Here is an 18,666-nt window from a genome sequence, read left to right on the forward strand (position 1 = left end):
TCTGTCAACGCTTTTGGTTATTTACAAAAAAAAAAAAAGGATAAAAGTTAAAAAGAATCAATCGATAAAACGAATCCATACGGACGGTCGAGATGTGGGCGTGACCTAAAATAACAAAATATCAAAAACTTGCATGAGGAGCCACGTAGTTTTAATTAACCGACAACTGGAAATATTAAAATCTAACCTACTATATTTACATAGGCGAGGATATTTATAAGAATAATGATTTATATTTATAGTAAATTAAAATAAGACTAAAATAAATTTAAATACGAAAAATGTTCATATGTTTTGTCTGAAGATCGATTCTCGGATGGCCTAGTGGAGGAGAGTGAGTGTCTTAAAACTTAAACTGTTGTTTTGGTTGCCTAAGCATATTTGGCCATAAAACGCTAGGAAAGGGCAACTCTTATTTGGCAAGAACAAAATGTGTTTGCCATCTTATTATGGGTTATATATATCTATCAAACCCAATAGTAATAGGATCGCATTGGATTGGCAAACATATGATTTTCGAACCGATGGTTTGACTGTTTACTGTACAACAATGAACGTAAAAGGTTCTTTTCATAAATGTCAACCCAATAATTTCAATAAAATAGTCGATTTCAGTATATGAGAAAGAAGGAATATGTGTCTAAATGGGTTACAGTGAAACAAAACAAGTAGGCGACACATGGATAGGCTAGTATCTTCATTTACACACACACATTTACATATATATCATTTATGTACTGGAATATATATAACTTTTTTGTTATACATTGTCAAATTATTTATTCCTTATTACTCACGCACAGATATTATACATATGTATGATTTGTGGAGTGGGGTCAGATTTGGATAAACTTCTTATCTCAGATTTTTCTCCATGTCAAAGATGACGCAACAGTCACCACTCACCACCAAATCTCTGCTCTTTTTTTCTTTTCTCTTTGCATACACTTCAAAAATTTAATTTTAAACGTAACAATTATATATTGGAAACATAGTGTATAGACATTTTTAGGCTTTAGTAATCATAATAATATATATTTAATCCTATTACGAAATTCATGCATCTATCTACCAATTATTATTGCATATAGATTTTTGTCGTCCACGTTTAGTGCCAACATATACGAGATGATTTTGTCTAGTAATGGCTTTATCTTTTTCAGGTAATTAGACTTTATATTATAGGTACAATTAAATATGTTAATGACATTATATTTATTAACAAAACGCATCAACTATCTCCTTTTTGTTCATGCCACATTACAGCAAATTATTAACCTTCCACGTTTCCACTATATAAAAAAAGGAATAACATATAAATGTTTTGGGTACGTGATGCTACTGCCAAAGACAGCCATGGACCGAAAATGATATAACTCGTCTTTCTATTAGTTTTTGATATAATATATATTGTGAGATTATAACTTTAATTAGTCCCATCTTACTATATATAAGTCCATTGTAAGAATAATTTCATTAAAAATGATCCAAAAAAAATAACTAAATAGGAACAAGTGTCTCCATCACCGAAATCATAAGGGTAAGCATTTTTTCTTATCCAAAATTATATCACAAAGAACTTAGCCTCTTTCTAGGAAATTTTTGTTTGTGGGGGTGCTTCGATTACAATATATTTTAGTGTGGGGTATATTTATATTTTTATCCATTATATCTTTTATTATCGAAAGAAAAGCCCAAAATAAAATAATCCAAAATCTTCCACAATAACCATTATAAATAACGGCTGATCCAAGCATATGTTCAACACAACCTAAGCTTTTCTCATCACAGAAAACAACACTTGATAACCAACTTTTCTTGATCATCGCAAATGGAGAGAATAAGAGATTTGTCGTCGAAGAAAGCGGCGGTGATATTCACAAAGAGCTCATGTTGTATGTGCCATAGCATTAAGACGCTATTCTACGAACTAGGAGCTAGTCCGGCGATCCACGAGCTCGACAAAGACCCTGAAGGCCGTGAAATGGAGCGCGCTCTACGTGCCCTCGGCTCATCAAACCCGGCGGTTCCAGCTGTTTTCGTTGGAGGAAGGTACATCGGATCAGCCAAAGACATCATCTCGTTCCACGTCGACGGCTCGCTCAAGCAGATGCTTAAAGACGCTAAGGCCATATGGTTATAGCTTCCGATCATCGTGCATGTATGTATACATCTATCTATATATGTATATGTATGCACTGTCAATAATTAATCGATGTGCTAAAAGCGCATTTATATATACATAATCGGGAGGGAGCATAGATGTATTAAAATGCTTTGCTTCCTTCGCATGGATTTCTATGTTATAATAATTTATATACATGTATCGATGTATATTATATATGTATGTTGACTTACGTTGTACGGAAGAAAAGACAAGTTGTACCTTTAAGCACAGTGTAACATTAGTGTAGATTTCCACGTAAAGAGTAAACTCAAATACCACTACTGAATGGAGATTAGTGTTATCGTACTATAACGAATGAGTATATATTTTATCTAATAGCAAAGTATCGGGATGATAATTTGATAGATCGACGACGTGACAAGACAAAGGATGATTATCAAGAACGAATCATACACGTATGTGAGTACTATAGGATCCCTTATCTTTGGTGAATCGAAAAAAAGAGAGAATCTCATACACTTCAAAAGCTCCACCCACAAGTCATCGGAACATATATAGAACAACGCTAACTAAAAGTCTAAATCATGTGGTCTGCGAAGATTCACGTTGCATTGCAAATTTTATGGAGTGATAGAACGATTTCAAAAATGTTTACACATTAAACCATCATTTGGTGACGCAAGATATATATATATATATATATATATATAAATAAATAAATAGAAATCTCCTATAAATTTGTTTCGACCACTTAAATCATCGTAAAATTTTGGTTGGTGAGTACATACGAAACATATACAAAGTAAACAAACTTTTGCAGTTAGTTAATTCTGTTCTATACGTAAGATATCGTCAGGGTACGTATTACGTAAAAAAACATTTTGCAAAATAATGATACGATACATACATACCAGCGATTGGACGACCGTTCTACACGTATGTAGATACGTCCTTGTAGAGAGACGGCAAGAGCAGAATCAAACATGAGTGTAAGTGTGTGATGAGCAACGAATATTAGTCTTTAAGCAAGTTGGTGGTAGGGGCGCACAATAAGTAAGGGAATACTCAACTACGTATTACATGTAGTTGATAGATATATATGATCGATTACCGAAAGTTCGAATCCCGTTTTGGCTATTCATTCTTCTTTTTTCGCCTAAGGATTCAATCACTGAGCTATAATTAATGAGGTCTCGGAGGAATCTGGCGTTTATATATTGACAACCCCACATAGTTTCGCAGTAATTTGGCTTTACAATGGTGTCTATTATTTGTCGATCGGTATATCTAATCAGATCAATTTTTTGTAAAAAAGACTGAACGATAATCACAAGAACATATTTATTAATTAGAGAAACGAAATAGTAATGTAAATATGAATGTCACAAGAACATCCCTTTATAATAAAATGGAATTACACAACATTGTTTTGTAGACTATATAATTTTAATAAGTTGATTACAAATAAGTAATAGATTAGTTGGTTACAATTTAAATAGTGGGTGCAACTTTAATTTATTTCCAAAAATCTTAAAGAGATCATTTGATATCATCTAACTTTTTTTTTTCCACAATGATATCATCTAACTTACCATATTAAATTATTTTTTTATATTAAAAAATTTTGATATCTAACTTAACATATTAATTTGTTAATTATCATTATACTTCACCTCTCATTTTTATATATGTGTCTATTTTGTGAAACAATAAAAAATCATATTATTTATTAAAATTTAAAAATAGTTTGATTTCCGGATATACCATAAGTTGAATTTTTAAAAACAAATATAAATTGTTCAATCTATAAAATATTCAAGCTTTAGTAATATTATTATTTAAAATTAATATCTATTGAATTAAAAATTTTACAAAGTAACAGGTAAAAATTTGAATATTTAAATTCAATTTCATATTGTTTTGTTGAATTTTATAATTTATATAATATAATTAACTTTAAATAATTTATTTCAAAATATTTTTAAAGTATTGAAACTTGATATAAAAGTTAGAAACTATAAACACTATAATTGATTTGTTATAGCAATGTCAATAATATGTCACTATAATATGAAAGAATTTCAAGAAACCAAGTATATTAAAACAAAAAGTATAACAATATATTAAATTACTCATAATATAATAACTTGCTGTTTAAAAACTAAATTTACAAAATTATGTCTTATAATGACATTCAAATCATGATGTAGAATATACATTGTTGAAATAACTCCACATACATAAACTAATACAACATATTATATTTTTATTTTAAAATATAAAATATACAAAAATTTGTATAAAATAAAATTTAACCAGTGTTATAGCACGGGTACTAATTTAGAATCATTAACAATATAAAACTTATAAAATAGGTGTCTTTTTCAAGCCATCATATTTAGCATATGATTTTACTGCATAACGTTTTACTAAAAAAAATTTAAAAACAATCAAATAAATTATATTTAATATAAAAATTACAATATAAATAAAATAAATTTTAACTCGTGCTTTAGCACGGGTCTTAATCTAGTATTTATTAATTAAAGAAACGAAGTAGTAATGTAAATATGAATATTAAGAGATAGATTAATTCTTGAAAAAAATAGAATATCATCCGGCTAATCAACAGTTCAACACCAACACCGGTCAACCAAATTGTTTAAAAACGAGAGAAAGTACAACTTTGGCACTTTACATGATGTTGTTAGTTTAAGGTTAAATCAAAGGTAAATTTGTTATTGACGAATATATATCAAAGGTAAATAATCATGGTCATAGGAAAATATTTATTAATTAGAGAAATTAAACAAAGTAGTAATGTAAATACAAATGTTAAAAGATGGATTAATTCTTTTTTTTTTGTAAATAAATGGATGGATTAATTCTTTAAAAAAATATAATAGAATATCATGCTTATCAACACCAAGTACAATTTTGGCATTTTACATGATGCATGTTGTTAGTTTAAGGTTAAATCACAAGTAATTTTTGTAGTGACACAATATATATATCAAGCGAATAAAAGAAAAAACTCCACTCCTAGTTTGTCGTGTCCGTTAATTGACGTTCATGTCGACGAAAGCTATATAATTTAAGGGACAGAGACATGCCTTTGCCCTTTGCTATATAAGCTTTTCGTCGGTCTCTTCAAAATTATGTATAGTCGACAAGATCAAAACAAACTTACCTAATTTCATTGCTGCGTGATTAACTACAGCTGATCTTAATATATCTTTATTTGTCATAAAAAGTGTAGGACATGACATACAATCATATACAATATACGGCCCATATGTGCAAAGCATTTTTACGAAAACACACGCGTAGCGCTCACTCACTTGCCATGAGATTCAGTAATGCGACACTGTTCATCTATCTGACACAAAGATTCGAAATCGTTACAATGTATAACCCCCCGAATCGTATGCTTAATTTACTGTTATCGTACCAATTCTTCGATATTATGCAATATAAAAAAATGAAATCATATATATTACAACTTGTTCAGCCAAAACAGAACATTAACAAATGGTCTTTTTCTCGCAAAGCCGCTTTAATTCTTCAAAGGGAATCTGAATTTTTATTTTTTAAAAATTAAATTATTTCCTGTTTAAAGAAAAAAAGACCAGTCCAAAGACTTGCACTACTTGCCTTCCTATAAATAGCCCAAGCAGATCATCGAGTTTCTAACGAAAGAAAAACATACATCAAAGCTATACATACCTAGAGATATATAGTTTTTCGATCGTCCTTAGCCCTCGGATCAGGATCTGATCATGGACAAGGTGATGAGAATGTCGTCAGAGAAAGGAGTTGTGATCTTCACCAAAAGCTCATGTTGTCTCTGCTACGCCGTGCAAATCCTTTTCCGTGATCTTAGGGTTCAACCAACTATCCACGAGATCGACAACGATCCTGACTGCCGTGAGATCGAAAAGGCCTTAGTCCGTCTTGGCTGCGCCAACGCCGTTCCTGCCGTCTTTGTAAGTGGCAAGCTCGTGGGTTCGACCAACGATGTCATGTCGCTTCACCTAAGTGGCTCTCTCGTTCCTTTGATCAAGCCCTATCAGTCATTTCACAACTAGAAAAACAATGGATATATATATATATATGCTCAACCAATATTTATATATATTTAGTATATGTGAACTGGATAGTGAGAATAACGATGGGAAGATCACACGTAAATGTGTATCAGGTTCTTATTTATATATAGCTAGTTTTCATATTTTGTCTAGCTTAAGTATGCCTAAGAAATCAATTAGATAGCTTTGTATTTCCAGCTCAACTAATCAGTGGATGTACTGATGTGTTTTATCTATTTTATTGGAAAAATTATTGATCCTATATATATATATATGTTGATTATGTATTGTGTTTCCTTCTAACTTTTGCATTCCCAATAATATTAGCCAGTCACATTTTCTCTGAATGATTTTAATGACATTATTTTGGAGGTCGTTGAAAATGATATCAGACTAATTAATTTATCACATGATAAAACATGAAGACATTTTGAAATTACTAACAAGAAATAACGATACATGTATATTTAGGAAGGATGTATTATATTGATTGGAAGATATTTGTTTTAAAAGGTAGCTAGTGAACAGAATGTAAATATCCAAAGAAGAGAAAAGAACGTCTAAAAGTAAAGACTGTGGTTATTTTCTTGATTTTTGTTAGTATTGTATTATTAATTGTTACTAGCTCCTTTTATTTTTTGGTCTACTAAATTAGTATTATTATCTCTGAGCAGACGAAATATGTCTATTGAATATTGTCATATATACAAGTATAATAATTATAAACCAATAACGTTTTTTCATCTCTCTCAATGACTCGATATATAGAATATGAAGTTGAGAGGTCAGTCAGGCATATATGAAAAATCTCAACAGAATCTGAATTATTCATGATCTCTCATAAACTACAAACGAAACCCGTGAGAAATATGTAATGTATGACTGAATCTAGTTATTATATTTAGGAACTTTGATTCTCAATGCTCTCACTTTATATCACGATAACAAAGCACAAAATTCTCTTTTCAGCATTTTTTTTTATGTTTCCTTTGATCTCGTCAATAATTCGTTCTAAACTACTAATTAAGAAGTCCTATATATATGTAATATATCGATTAAAAAAAAAACAGCATTAAGTCATGCATACACTTGAAAGTGAAAGAATAGAGATGATTGGTGGGAGAAAAAGGAAAAGAGAGAGGGGGGGGGGGGGGGGGCTTTTGCAAGATGTGTGGAATAGCTTTACTTAACTTCCGAGTTGTTTGGGACGTGTAACAACTACCTTCACTTCTGTCTTTGTTGGGATCCAATATATTCTCGGACGGCTAGCGCGTGGGAAAAGCATACCCTTCATTCCTCTCTTCATATCTCTCACTCTCTCAACATCCACGATCTTTCATATTCACTAACTTACCAATCTTCTTAATTTTAAACGTCCCATGGACGGTGGTGTCTACTACTCCCTCTGTTTTTTATTACTTGTCATTCTAGAGATAAATTTTTGTTTCACAATACTTGTCGTTTTAGATTTCCAATGCAAATGTTTGATAAAAATTTCAATTCTATTCAATTTTATTAATGTTTTGACCAATAAAAAAATTAGAAAATATATTAAAAAGGGATAAAACAGAAAATTTAATGATTTTTTTAATCTGTGTGAAACAACGTTAAACGACAAGTAATAAAAAACGGAGGGAGTAGTTAACTTTTGATAATTCAGTGATTCGATATATCATGCCAACAACGTTAATCACCCAAAACACTTAGGCTAGCTATAATACAGTACTTAATACTTACTTAACTAGGCCATATATAGGGGGGTTTACTTTTTTTTGTTTAAAAAGAAAAAGAAAAATAAACCAACCGGATTAGTAATAAACCGCCGGTTCGGGAAGGAAGAGGGAACATCCAAGTAAAGATCATTACACGTGTATATCAAAAACTTTAGTCCGATTCTGTAATTAAATTAGGTTGGGTGGCAACCCCCTAAATCCTAATCCTGTGAATCTGACTGATGATGGGTGCTAGTGCTAGTCTGCACCAAGAAGAAGACTCGATGGATTCTTCTACTGCTCCAACCATTCCCAGAGACAAAGACTTCGGCAAATTCCAATTCGGGTTATTTCCCCCCCCCAGAAGATTCCATATTGTTTTATTGATTTTTCTCGGAATCTTCTCTGATTCCTGTTTTTTTTTTTGTTTTTTAGTAATCTCTAATTTCATTAATTGTTTCAATCAGATGCGAACATTACAAGAGACGATGTAAAATCAGAGCTCCTTGCTGCAATCTCATCTTCCCATGCCGCCATTGCCATAACGAATCAGCTGTTTGTCTTTGTCCTCCTCTTAATTTTGTCTGGGACTTTTTTTGTTTTTGTTTGTTTGGTTTGTATTGGAGGTGGTGTGTGTTGCTCTATCTCTCAACGAACATGGTTGTTTCTTGTTTGTTTGTTTCAGAATTCTTTACCTGACCCTAAAGAACGACATGATTTGGTCCGCCAAAACGTCATACAGGTTTGATTGAATTTGAATCCTCATTCTTTGTTGTGTTTCAATCTCCTTTTTAAGCGTAGTAGAAAACTCAATTTGGATTCGGCTCTATTCTAAAAAAAAAATGATCTGTGTTTCTCTTTCTTTCTTTCTTAGGTTGTTTGTTCAATATGTGAAACTGAGCAAGAGGTACTAATAGATTGATTTTTTTTTTTGTATTATTCATTATCTGTGATATTATCATCCTAAAATACAAATCTTTAGGTTGCTCAATTCTGCTCCAATTGCGGTGTCTCTATGGGGGAGTACTTTTGCAATATTTGCAAATTTTTTGACGATGATGTGAGCTCTTTGTCTCCTTTCTTTCTATCTATCTACATGTTTTCTTTCAAATGCTATGACCTCACACTAACTGTAGTAATATGGCCCCTGTTATGTTCGCAGACCTCAAAAGAACAATTTCACTGTGATGATTGTGGTATTTGTAGGTGAGGTCTTTTAGAGATATTGAGAAACTTGTGCCACATGTTTACTTTAAAACTCATGACTTAATCTTGAGGTATTATTAATTTTCAGAGTTGGTGGGCGTGACAAGTTCTTTCATTGCCAGAACTGTGGTATGTAGTTATATATACCTTTATCAACTTGCATTTGTTGGATTCTGTTTTGCTTCTTTCTTTAAAAGCAAGTTCCAAATACATTGGTGGTGGTGTGTGATATTGCGAATTGTCTCCATCAACTGTTCTCTAGGAACATTAGTATCTATTCCACAACTGACATTTGTAATAATGTAGGGTTACTTCTTGGTAAAGTAGGATATTTTTTAATTTGACGTTGCACATACATGTTCGATCCATCCTAGCTCAGTATCAGATCTGTAATAGTCTACATCTAGTTTAATGGTTACAAAATACGTTTCTGCTAATATAGAATCTTGTCTGCGTATTTGTGAGTTTACACTTGTTTCAATTATCATGTAAAATATTGCAGGAGCTTGTTATTCAGTGGGCTTGCGCGATAAACACTCGTGCATTGAGAACTCCACAAAGAACTCTTGTCCTGTCTGTTGCGAGGTTTGTCCGAATTGAATTAATTCTAGATTGTCTATTGTGTTGCATATCGCTAACTACTAATTAGATTCAAAACATCATATTGCATTTTAACTTTTATAAATTACTCAACCTGGCAGTATCTATTTGATTCGGTAAAAGCTGCACATGTGATGAGTTGTGGGCATACTATGCATATGGATTGCTTCAGCGGAATGATCAATAATAATCAGTAATTATCTCAGTGGAACTTCTCCTTCGATCCAATTTGTTCCTCACAGTATCAATATAGGTTTTTATTTTTCTTAATAATATACATACTCTCTCTCTCTCTCAGGTATCGGTGCCCCATTTGTTCCAAGTCAATGGTGGATATGTCTACTTCGTGGCAAATACTAGATCTCGAGGTAACAATCAAATTTTGGATTTGATGTATTCAGTGAGGTAAATATACCAACCAACATTCTCTTTACAGATAAGCACAACAGAGATGCCCGTTGAGTATAAGTTTGAGGTAATAATGTCTATACATCCAACGTTTTGCCACCTCATGGTTTGATTTCCTTGTGTTCATTATTTTACATTCGACCAAGAAACTGTCTGCAGGTTTCAATACTTTGCAACGACTGCAACAAAGGGAGCAAAGCAATGTTCCACATTTTGGGACACAAGTGCGGGCATTGTGGTTCATACAACACTCGTAGAATCTCAACTCCACAAGATCCAGTTCTTGAAATAGACTCAAATCATGAGAACTAAACAATTCACATTAGCATAATTTTGTAATTTTTCTTTTATTAAACTCAAATGAGAGGACATAACAAGATCAAAAGAGAAGAATATGGCGTTATGAAATGAAATGACAAATATTATACTCAGGCGTAAGTATTTTATGTCAAGTAGTACAAGGTTTCACCGTGTTAATCAAAAATGGTATTTCAATATTGAAAGACAACAGTTACACCTTACATCAGATTTGATCTAATGAGTCATGTAGTTCACAGTCAAACATAATACTCTTCGAAATGGAGCAACCAAAAATTGGTCCGGTTCTTTCGGCCACGGCCGCCTATGGCACTAGCCTCGTGTCGTGTGGTTTCTTTATCTCAAATATCTTGGGCACACACATTTCTCTCAGCGGACAAAGGAAATGACAAAGATAAAGAGAGATATGAAACATTTAAAAGGATAAAAGAGTCCAAACAAAGTAGAGCAGTTACATTTTTGACATTGTCTTATAAAAATCTCTTATCCTCTTAAGAAAAATACCCCACCAGGATCTCTCCCACTCTCAGTAAGTAGACAAACAAACATACAGCAATAAAAAATTCTTACATAAATTAAAAAAGCAAAGGGTCTCTTCGATCTCTTTCTCTCTCTCTCTCCACTTATTCATTGCTCATGGGCTTGATGGTTAAATTATTGGCGACCGAGCTCTCTCTCATGTTCCTAAATCGGAACGAGATTATACGGGATGATGAACAAGGATTAATGAAAAATGTACCTCGTTTATTTTGTCTTATAATCCGTTAGTAGTGATGATTTCCCTGGAAAACCTCATTGTTGAGTCTTGGTCCATGTTCCAGACGAAGCCAGGCATGTCAAACCGAGGACCAGCCACTGTTCTGTATATAAACACTCTCTCAACAGGGCAGCTCTCGGGTCTTGAGTCTGGTGGACCCCGTTCATCGATGACTTCCACATTGAGCTTTGGCATCTTCTGTCCTAGTAACTTGCAGGCTCCAAAACTCACGGAACAAGAAGACATCCAAAGGGATCGCATTGTCTCCAGCTTTGAAGCATTGGCCAAAAGCGCCTTGTCTCCAAACGGGCAGTCCCTTATCTCTAGTTTCCTCAGGCTATCGCACCCTGACAAAACATGATGCATGCCCAAGTCACTGTCTCCTGCAAACGCCACCGAGAGCATTTCCATCTTCTTGGCATATGTCCCAATGTATTCAAAAACCTTGTCTGTCAAGAGGCCTGATAAAGAGAGGCGACGGAGATCTTTGCAATGCTCTACTATGGCTCCAAATCCAACATCCAGAGGCTCTAAAGTCAGATAGTCGGGGGCTTTCGGCTCAATGATGCACAAACGGAAGCGAGTCATGTTGGGACGGTTCCTAGCAATGGTTACCAATGCAGCATTGGTCATTTGACGGCAAAAGTAGAGAACTGACTCGAGTTTTGGACAGCCCATGGAGACGGAGACAAGCCCCTGTTCGGTTAATGCCACGTTTGGTTCCATGACAAAAGGCTCAGACGGAAACACTCTTAACTCGCGTAGGTCCTTGCAGGTTGAAGCAAGCACCTCTAGACCAGCATCCTCGATGTAGTCAAGCACCTGTTGTCAATAAGCCATACCACAGTTACAAAAGAAAAGAGGCTTTGATACATATTTTTCGGTTGCCATTACAAACTAAATCATTGAAAGCATTAAAGAAAACTATAAGCATAAGCCAAAATGACCTAAATTTCCAAACTTGTGTGTTAAATAATGTATGTTAAAAAGGACTCACCCAGAGGCGCTGCAGTTTAGGACATTGGCTAAGAAGCTTGACAAGATCATAGCTCTGGACAGTTGCATAACTCAAATTCAAAGTAGTGAGGCGACTGCAAAGAGAATAAACAGCTGGAAGATAGGCAGGAACAGCATCCCAAAATCCAGATAAGCACTTCAAGTCCTTGCAGCCAGAGAGCGCCACAGACAAAGCAGAGTAAACATCTGGTCGCAATTCAGCAGTGTACCCACCAGTGCCCAATTCCTCTAACTGAGGAGCTCGTTGTAGTAAAGTAGCCAGTTTCTCAAGAGGCACAGCACGGTTAAGCTTGAGAGACTTGAGATTGGGACACCTAGTGACGAGCCTTTCCAGAGCAGAGAAACTGACCTCAGATGCTAAGCAAGAGATATTAAGCGACACCAAAGAAGTATATGTATCAGGGAAATGGCTAAGCCAGTGGCCACTAACATCATCAACATCACTCTCCCGCAAATCAAGCTCTTTAAGATTCCTGCATAAAAAAAAAAGAATCATGTAATTAAATTGATTTGCCACATCACAGAACTTGGGGACCATTAAAATTGCAACAACAGGGACCTCATGTGCATACATAGATACACTCGTTAAATAACTAATAGCAGTTGTATATATTAGATGCAATGTAGAAGAGAGCTAAATTTGTCACATGGAAGCATTATCAGAGATGCTAAAACAGAACTAAAGGGAGGAATCCAAAAAGAGATCTAAGTTTCCTAACAAGGTAAAAAAAAAAAAAAAAGTAGCCCCAGAAAAGTAAAAGTAAAAGTAAAAGAAAAGGAAACACAACACACACATATATCGCAAAAAAATTGACTAGATTTCCCACCTCAGGAGATTCATTAGAGAGAGCGAATAATCCAAAGGAATAAAGAGAAAAATACCACCGTCATATAAAGCTGAAGAGAGGCTCTTAATTAAGAGTCTTCAGAAACATCTTCTATTAGATACGCACAATCTTGACCCAAACCAAAGACCAGAGTAACGTAGATGAATGAATTTCACAAATCAAATCGAACAGTTCTTAATTCAGAGCTATTTCCTAAAGGTAACAACACAAGACAAAAGAGAGAACAAGAATCACCTGCAAGTGGAAGCGATAGCAGCGAGACCATCGGTGGAGAAGCCATCACAGGAAGAAAGAACAAGAACCTTAAAATTCTTAAACGACTTGGCTATAAGCTCCAAGCACTCGTCGCTCACCACCATCCTCTTCAGCCTTATCTCTTCAAGCCACATGTACGACGATGACATGGCTTCAATCCATGGATACACGTAACCTCCCCATCCTTCAGGCACCAAATTAAAGTCTGCAAAGTGAGGTTTCCCTTTCAGCTCCACGGATCTCACTTTCGGAAACCTCCTTATCACCGTAGATGGACTCACGGCGTAACAGTTCCCGATGAACACTTTTCTCCGGCACCACCGCTCGATCTCGTACCATGACTTGCACACCAGAGACACCGAGTTCCTATCTTTATCCAGGTGTATAAACGAAAACACGTGCTCGAGTACCTCTTCTGGGAACGACAAGGCTACTCGCTTCTGCATTGCAAATAACCTCGAGATCTCGATGATGCGGATGATTCCAACCCCAGAGGATAAAATACTAGTATCGATGAACAAGTTTCCAAAGGTTTTAGATCTGAGGCGCCATTAATCTAGTTCTAGTAGTAGTTTCAAAGAAGGAAGAAACGAAGATGAAGAAGAAGAAGAGAGAGAGAGAGTGGTGAGAGAAGAGGATGAGATAGGAGGAGGAAGGGGGAGGAGGGTCAAGTTAAAAAGCAAACCATGGTTGGGTTAAATGGGCTTAACCATGGTCAAAAACATATCCATGTGAGCCTTTTCGGTGATTGTGATTGTCGATTCTGATCTTGCCACGTGTCTTTTATACTTCAAATACCAGCCGTCTGATTGAATAATAAGCGGGAGATTATCTTATCGACTCTGCAGCCGCAGAAAACGGGACGATACGAGACGATATATTAGGCTCTCTCTCTGTTATTATATCGCGAGAGAAAGAGAATATGATAGGGTGCGGTAAGGTGTATGGGAAGAGGGGAATCTAATGATACGCGATGCACGGCTGGATATGAGGGGGGAAGCCCCGTAAATTGCGGGGACCACATACAGAATGTTAAAAATTAAAATTAAATTTTTTTCTTTTGAATCTGAACAAAAATAAGAAAAAGGAAGCTACAGTGTTATATTTATGATGACATCACAACCGTCCAATCATGCTTTGATGTGAGCATCTGAGAGCGCAATCTACTGTTTTATTATGGAGTATAATATTTCATGTTTTATTTACCCACCATTTTATTTTTATAACCTTCATATATTACTGTTCACTTCTTAATTTTTTTATTCAAATGTAACAAAAAAAATCGACTAAAGTGTAGTCGTACTTACTTTCACGTGTCAAAAAGTGTAATAACCACAGTTGAACGATGAAATTAATTAACATAACATAAATTGTTGTTTCGTATAATTTGTGGGATATGATAATTATATATATAAATATATATACCTTTTCGTTTTGCAGAGTCCAGGAAAAAAATGTTTATTATATTATTTTGATTCGATATTATTATTGTAAGAAGAAAAGAGTTACGTGAGGGAAGAAGTATCCAATAATTGAAAGTGTGCAACTTTTTATGAAAATAAAAAAAAGCAAAAGAAAGAGAGAATATGGATACTGAAAATTTTGAATAATAGTACTAAAGAAACAAACAGTACAGAAGAAAGGTGCAAGCGTCGCATTTTTAATCACGACCGTCAGATCTAGGACTCTTTTTTTTACTGTGTACGGACACACATACTCACAATCGTTACTAAACAAAATTACTACTACTAGTAGTCAATAATTCTTAATAAATTAAGGGAAAATTATAAATAAAAAATATTTTTTCATAAATTTGGCCATCTATACTTTTTTTGAAAAGTTTGGTCAAATAGGTTTTAGGGGTTAAAAAAAAGTCAATAATACCCTAAATAATATTTTCAGATATAATTTGTTGATTTTTATTAACTGAAATTAAGAAAACAGTTTGAACAAACTATTTACTTTTGTTGGGTCTTATTTTGAAATTGAGTGGGCCTTATTTGGGTCTAAACTTACAATTGAGAATACAAAAAATTGACGAAGAGTTAAAAAAATTTTTAATCGAAACAAAACCTTGTTTCGCCTTCTGCCGTCTCTCTCCGTCATCTGGTTCTCACCATCGTTTTGCCGTCCGCCGTCTCACCGTCTCTCCGTCTTCACCATATCTTTTTCTTTCTCTGTCCGCCATCTTTCTCCGTTGTCTGGTTCTCACCATCGTCTCTCACCGCCTCTCCATCTCACCTTCTCTCCGTCTTCACCATCGGTTCATCTCTTCATGTATTGGGTATGTAGAATTCTTTATTTTTTTGCATCTCGATTATTTTGATGTATTAGTTTCTTGAGATTATGTAAATTTTGTAACTTGATTTCAATCCAGATTTGTGTAAATATAAGTTTAGATCCGTTTTGCCTTTTGACCATATAATTCTTGATTTTTTTGCATGTTGATTATTATGATGTCTTAGTTTTATTAGCTTATGTCATTATTTTAAAAATCAATTTCAGTCCAGATTTGTGTAAATATAAGTTTTATACAAAAAATTTCAATGATTTTACTGAATAATGTGAATATGATGAAGTTGAAGCTCTTCGTTTGTTTTATTTTTTGTATTCTATTGACTTTAAAGTAAAAATTATGTACCAGGGTTGATGAAACAAGATCGATAAAGCTAGTTAACAAGAACAAGAGTGATGATCGAAACAGCCGTACCTTGAACGAATAATATTAACTATATCATTCGGTTTAGGACCTTCCTTCACACCCTCATAGCTTTGCTTAATGAGATGTCCAATTGTTCTTGCAGATGGAGTCCTACAAAATGAGTTTTTTTTTGAAGGGGCACATATATGGTTACCCACAAACTTGTTGATTTTGAAATATGTAGACGCTTGTAAACACTCAGCCCGGAGACGCCAGTTACAAACACTATCAATGCAGCGTATACACCACCATCTCTTATCAGATTTTGTAATCCTGTAGTCGCAGTTATATTTCATTGCATACATTTCCATAGTAGCCTGTAAAGCTTCCTTACTGCTGAAATATTCAACTTTTTTTACCATTGAATCTTCCAACTTAAAACCAGCAGCATCAACAAGATTAGCATCAGTACGCTTTTCTAATACATCATTAGTCGGCTTTGGTGAATTCCTTGAAATAACACCTACTGATTTTCCCACATCAACTTCCACATTACAACCATCGCTACTATCAACTGGGAACTTATTCAGACCGAACTGGACTTTACTCCTATCACCTTCATCAACTACTCTTTTGAAAGTAACACACAACTGAATCATGTTTATCTTTTTCAGATATGCAAGAAAAATTTTCATACCTCTATCATTTGTCACAACAACAGGAGGACAATCAACTTTAACCCCTGTGGGTAGATAACTGAATTCCACATCAAACATATTTTGCTCTGTTTCATAGTCTTCTGAAACCATAACCTTCAACTCTTCAAGAGATGTAGTGGGTTGCAAAGTCAGTAATCTAGCACGTTTTTCTTCATCATCAATAAATTTCCACTCCTTCTTGGCATCCAGTGTCCATACAACACAAGTAACATAGATTTGCATCATAAACAGGTAAGTGAAAGCTTTTGTGGAAGGTGGAAGAGATGGTGATCGATCACGTTAAGGTATAATGTCGATTTTTCTTAATATGTTTATCTTCTAAATAATTTAGAATACGCATTCTAAAATGTATTAGAACAAATCTAAACAATAATTATGAAATCTTAACCATAAATTAAGAATATTTTAAAAAATATTTAAAATTATTCACTTTCCTTATTTAATTTATTTTCTTTCTATTTTAGGGTATTCTAAGGTTTACAGATTACAAATTCTAAAAATTTCTATGATATATCTTCTACTTCTTTTAGTATATAGGGTAAAAACGTAGAAAACGAATTCTGAATTGATGTAGAATGAAGAAAAACGTAGAATACATATTCTTAATTTTGTAGAACATACAAAATTCAGGTTCTGAAATTTTTAGAACAAATTTTCCATCTAAACTTCTTAGAACATGTACAAACTGTAGAATGAGCAATCTAAATGTTTCAGAAAGAGAAAAAATCGTAGAAAGTCTATTCTAAACAATTTAGACCAAAAATCAGTAATTTACAAACTGATTTTTGACACCCAAAACATTTTTTTTTCAAATTTTTTTTTTAACAGTTGTATACTAACATGGGTTTTCTGTTTGTTTATTGGTTCTAATTTTTCAAAACTTCACTATTTCTATTAGTAGAGGCATTTTCGTCACAATTGACAATCTTGAAAAAAAAGTGTAGATGGCCAAATTTTTGGAAAAAACTCCTTTATTTATAATTTTCCCATAAATTAATCTGAAATTATTATTACATACAATACAATACCTCGTTTGTCTGAATCGCGGTCTAAAAAAATAAAATTAGTTCGGGTTTTGTCGCACGTCCATCGGTTTAATCTCTATAAAAGGAAACGAAATAGGCTAGGAATATGACGAATATGCCCCTCTTCATCTCTCGCAAAGCCTATGTAACGTTCCCACCCACCAGGGTTAAAAATATAAAATTCCAAGGAAGGGTATGATGAGGAGAAACAGTGTATGATGGGCTATGGTGGCAGTGTCACAGCATGGAGTTGATAGGTCTGTCCTCTCTAAATAAACATGTCACAAATCAAACAGTTTTATTATGCTCCTCCTCTCTTTCAATCTCACCTTACACAAGATCCTGACCGTTAATCCGCCTTTTTTAACCCTACTCTACTCTATAAAAAAAAATGTTGGCAACTTCTTCTCTTTTTTATTTAATCTTATAAACTAGTTTTTTTTCTTTTTCTTTTTGAATGTTCAGCAGTTCACTATTGAGTTTTTTTTACGAATAATTTTTACTACTATTAAAAAAGAAAATAGTTTTGATTCTTTTCATTTTTTCAGTGTAATTAAGTTTAAATAAGTGCTCGGGGACATTAAAGGTACTAACGAAGAAAGAGATAATTAGGAAAAAAACAAAGAGGTCAGATGGGAGAAGTGGGGAGCTGAGTTGTCTTGCACGTAATTACCCCGATGATTTTATTTAGTTTTCTAAAAAAATGTCGTCAGGGAAAAGGAAACTACAATTTAATTAATTAATTATAGTAATTGGATACTAGTTTTATTGTTAGAGAGGGCATTGATTAATTAATAATTAAAATTTTAAGGATATGATTAGAATAATAAACCCACGCATGGCTCCCCCGCGAATCTCTCTTATTTCTCCTCGGGTTTCGTACTCAAACTAGCTTGCACTTTGCTGTATAATAAGACTAGTAATAATTATCTCTCCCTAAGTAT

The 18,666-nt window shown here is 33.9% G+C and overlaps 4 protein-coding genes across 4 annotated transcripts; 3 read left to right on the top strand and 1 right to left on the bottom strand.

Annotated features, from left to right (window-relative positions):
* The first annotated feature begins 1,753 nt into the window (after positions 1-1,753).
* Positions 1,754-2,392, top strand: LOC104788627 (glutaredoxin-C11). The gene has a single exon (XM_010514391.3). The coding sequence runs from the start codon at positions 1,832-1,834 to the stop codon at positions 2,141-2,143; it is 312 nt and encodes a 103-aa protein (XP_010512693.1). The 5' UTR covers positions 1,754-1,831; the 3' UTR covers positions 2,144-2,392.
* Positions 2,393-5,803: 3,411 nt separating this feature from the next.
* Positions 5,804-6,503, top strand: LOC104788628 (glutaredoxin-C14). The gene has a single exon (XM_010514392.3). The coding sequence runs from the start codon at positions 5,908-5,910 to the stop codon at positions 6,214-6,216; it is 309 nt and encodes a 102-aa protein (XP_010512694.1). The 5' UTR covers positions 5,804-5,907; the 3' UTR covers positions 6,217-6,503.
* A 1,559-nt stretch (positions 6,504-8,062) lies between these two features.
* On the top strand, positions 8,063-10,573 carry LOC104788629 (E3 ubiquitin-protein ligase MIEL1). Its single transcript, XM_010514393.3, has 12 exons — positions 8,063-8,274; positions 8,396-8,483; positions 8,614-8,670; positions 8,803-8,835; positions 8,911-8,988; positions 9,091-9,134; positions 9,223-9,263; positions 9,637-9,719; positions 9,836-9,927; positions 10,033-10,102; positions 10,171-10,209; positions 10,302-10,573. The coding sequence occupies exons 1-12, from the start codon at positions 8,171-8,173 to the stop codon at positions 10,452-10,454; spliced, it is 882 nt and encodes a 293-aa protein (XP_010512695.1). The 5' UTR covers positions 8,063-8,170; the 3' UTR covers positions 10,455-10,573.
* Positions 10,574-10,846: 273 nt separating this feature from the next.
* On the bottom strand, positions 10,847-14,211 carry LOC104788631 (protein TRANSPORT INHIBITOR RESPONSE 1). The gene is made up of 3 exons (XM_010514394.2): positions 13,317-14,211; positions 12,215-12,707; positions 10,847-12,039 (listed from the first exon to the last, which is right to left on the bottom strand). The coding sequence occupies exons 1-3, from the start codon at positions 13,781-13,783 to the stop codon at positions 11,215-11,217; spliced, it is 1,785 nt and encodes a 594-aa protein (XP_010512696.1). The 5' UTR covers positions 13,784-14,211; the 3' UTR covers positions 10,847-11,214.
* Positions 14,212-18,666: the final 4,455 nt, after the last annotated feature.

Source organism: Camelina sativa, chromosome 5 (genome assembly GCF_030686135.1).
Source record: "Camelina sativa cultivar CO46 ecotype springtype chromosome 5, ASM3068613v1".
NCBI lineage: Eukaryota > Viridiplantae > Streptophyta > Magnoliopsida > Brassicales > Brassicaceae > Camelina > Camelina sativa.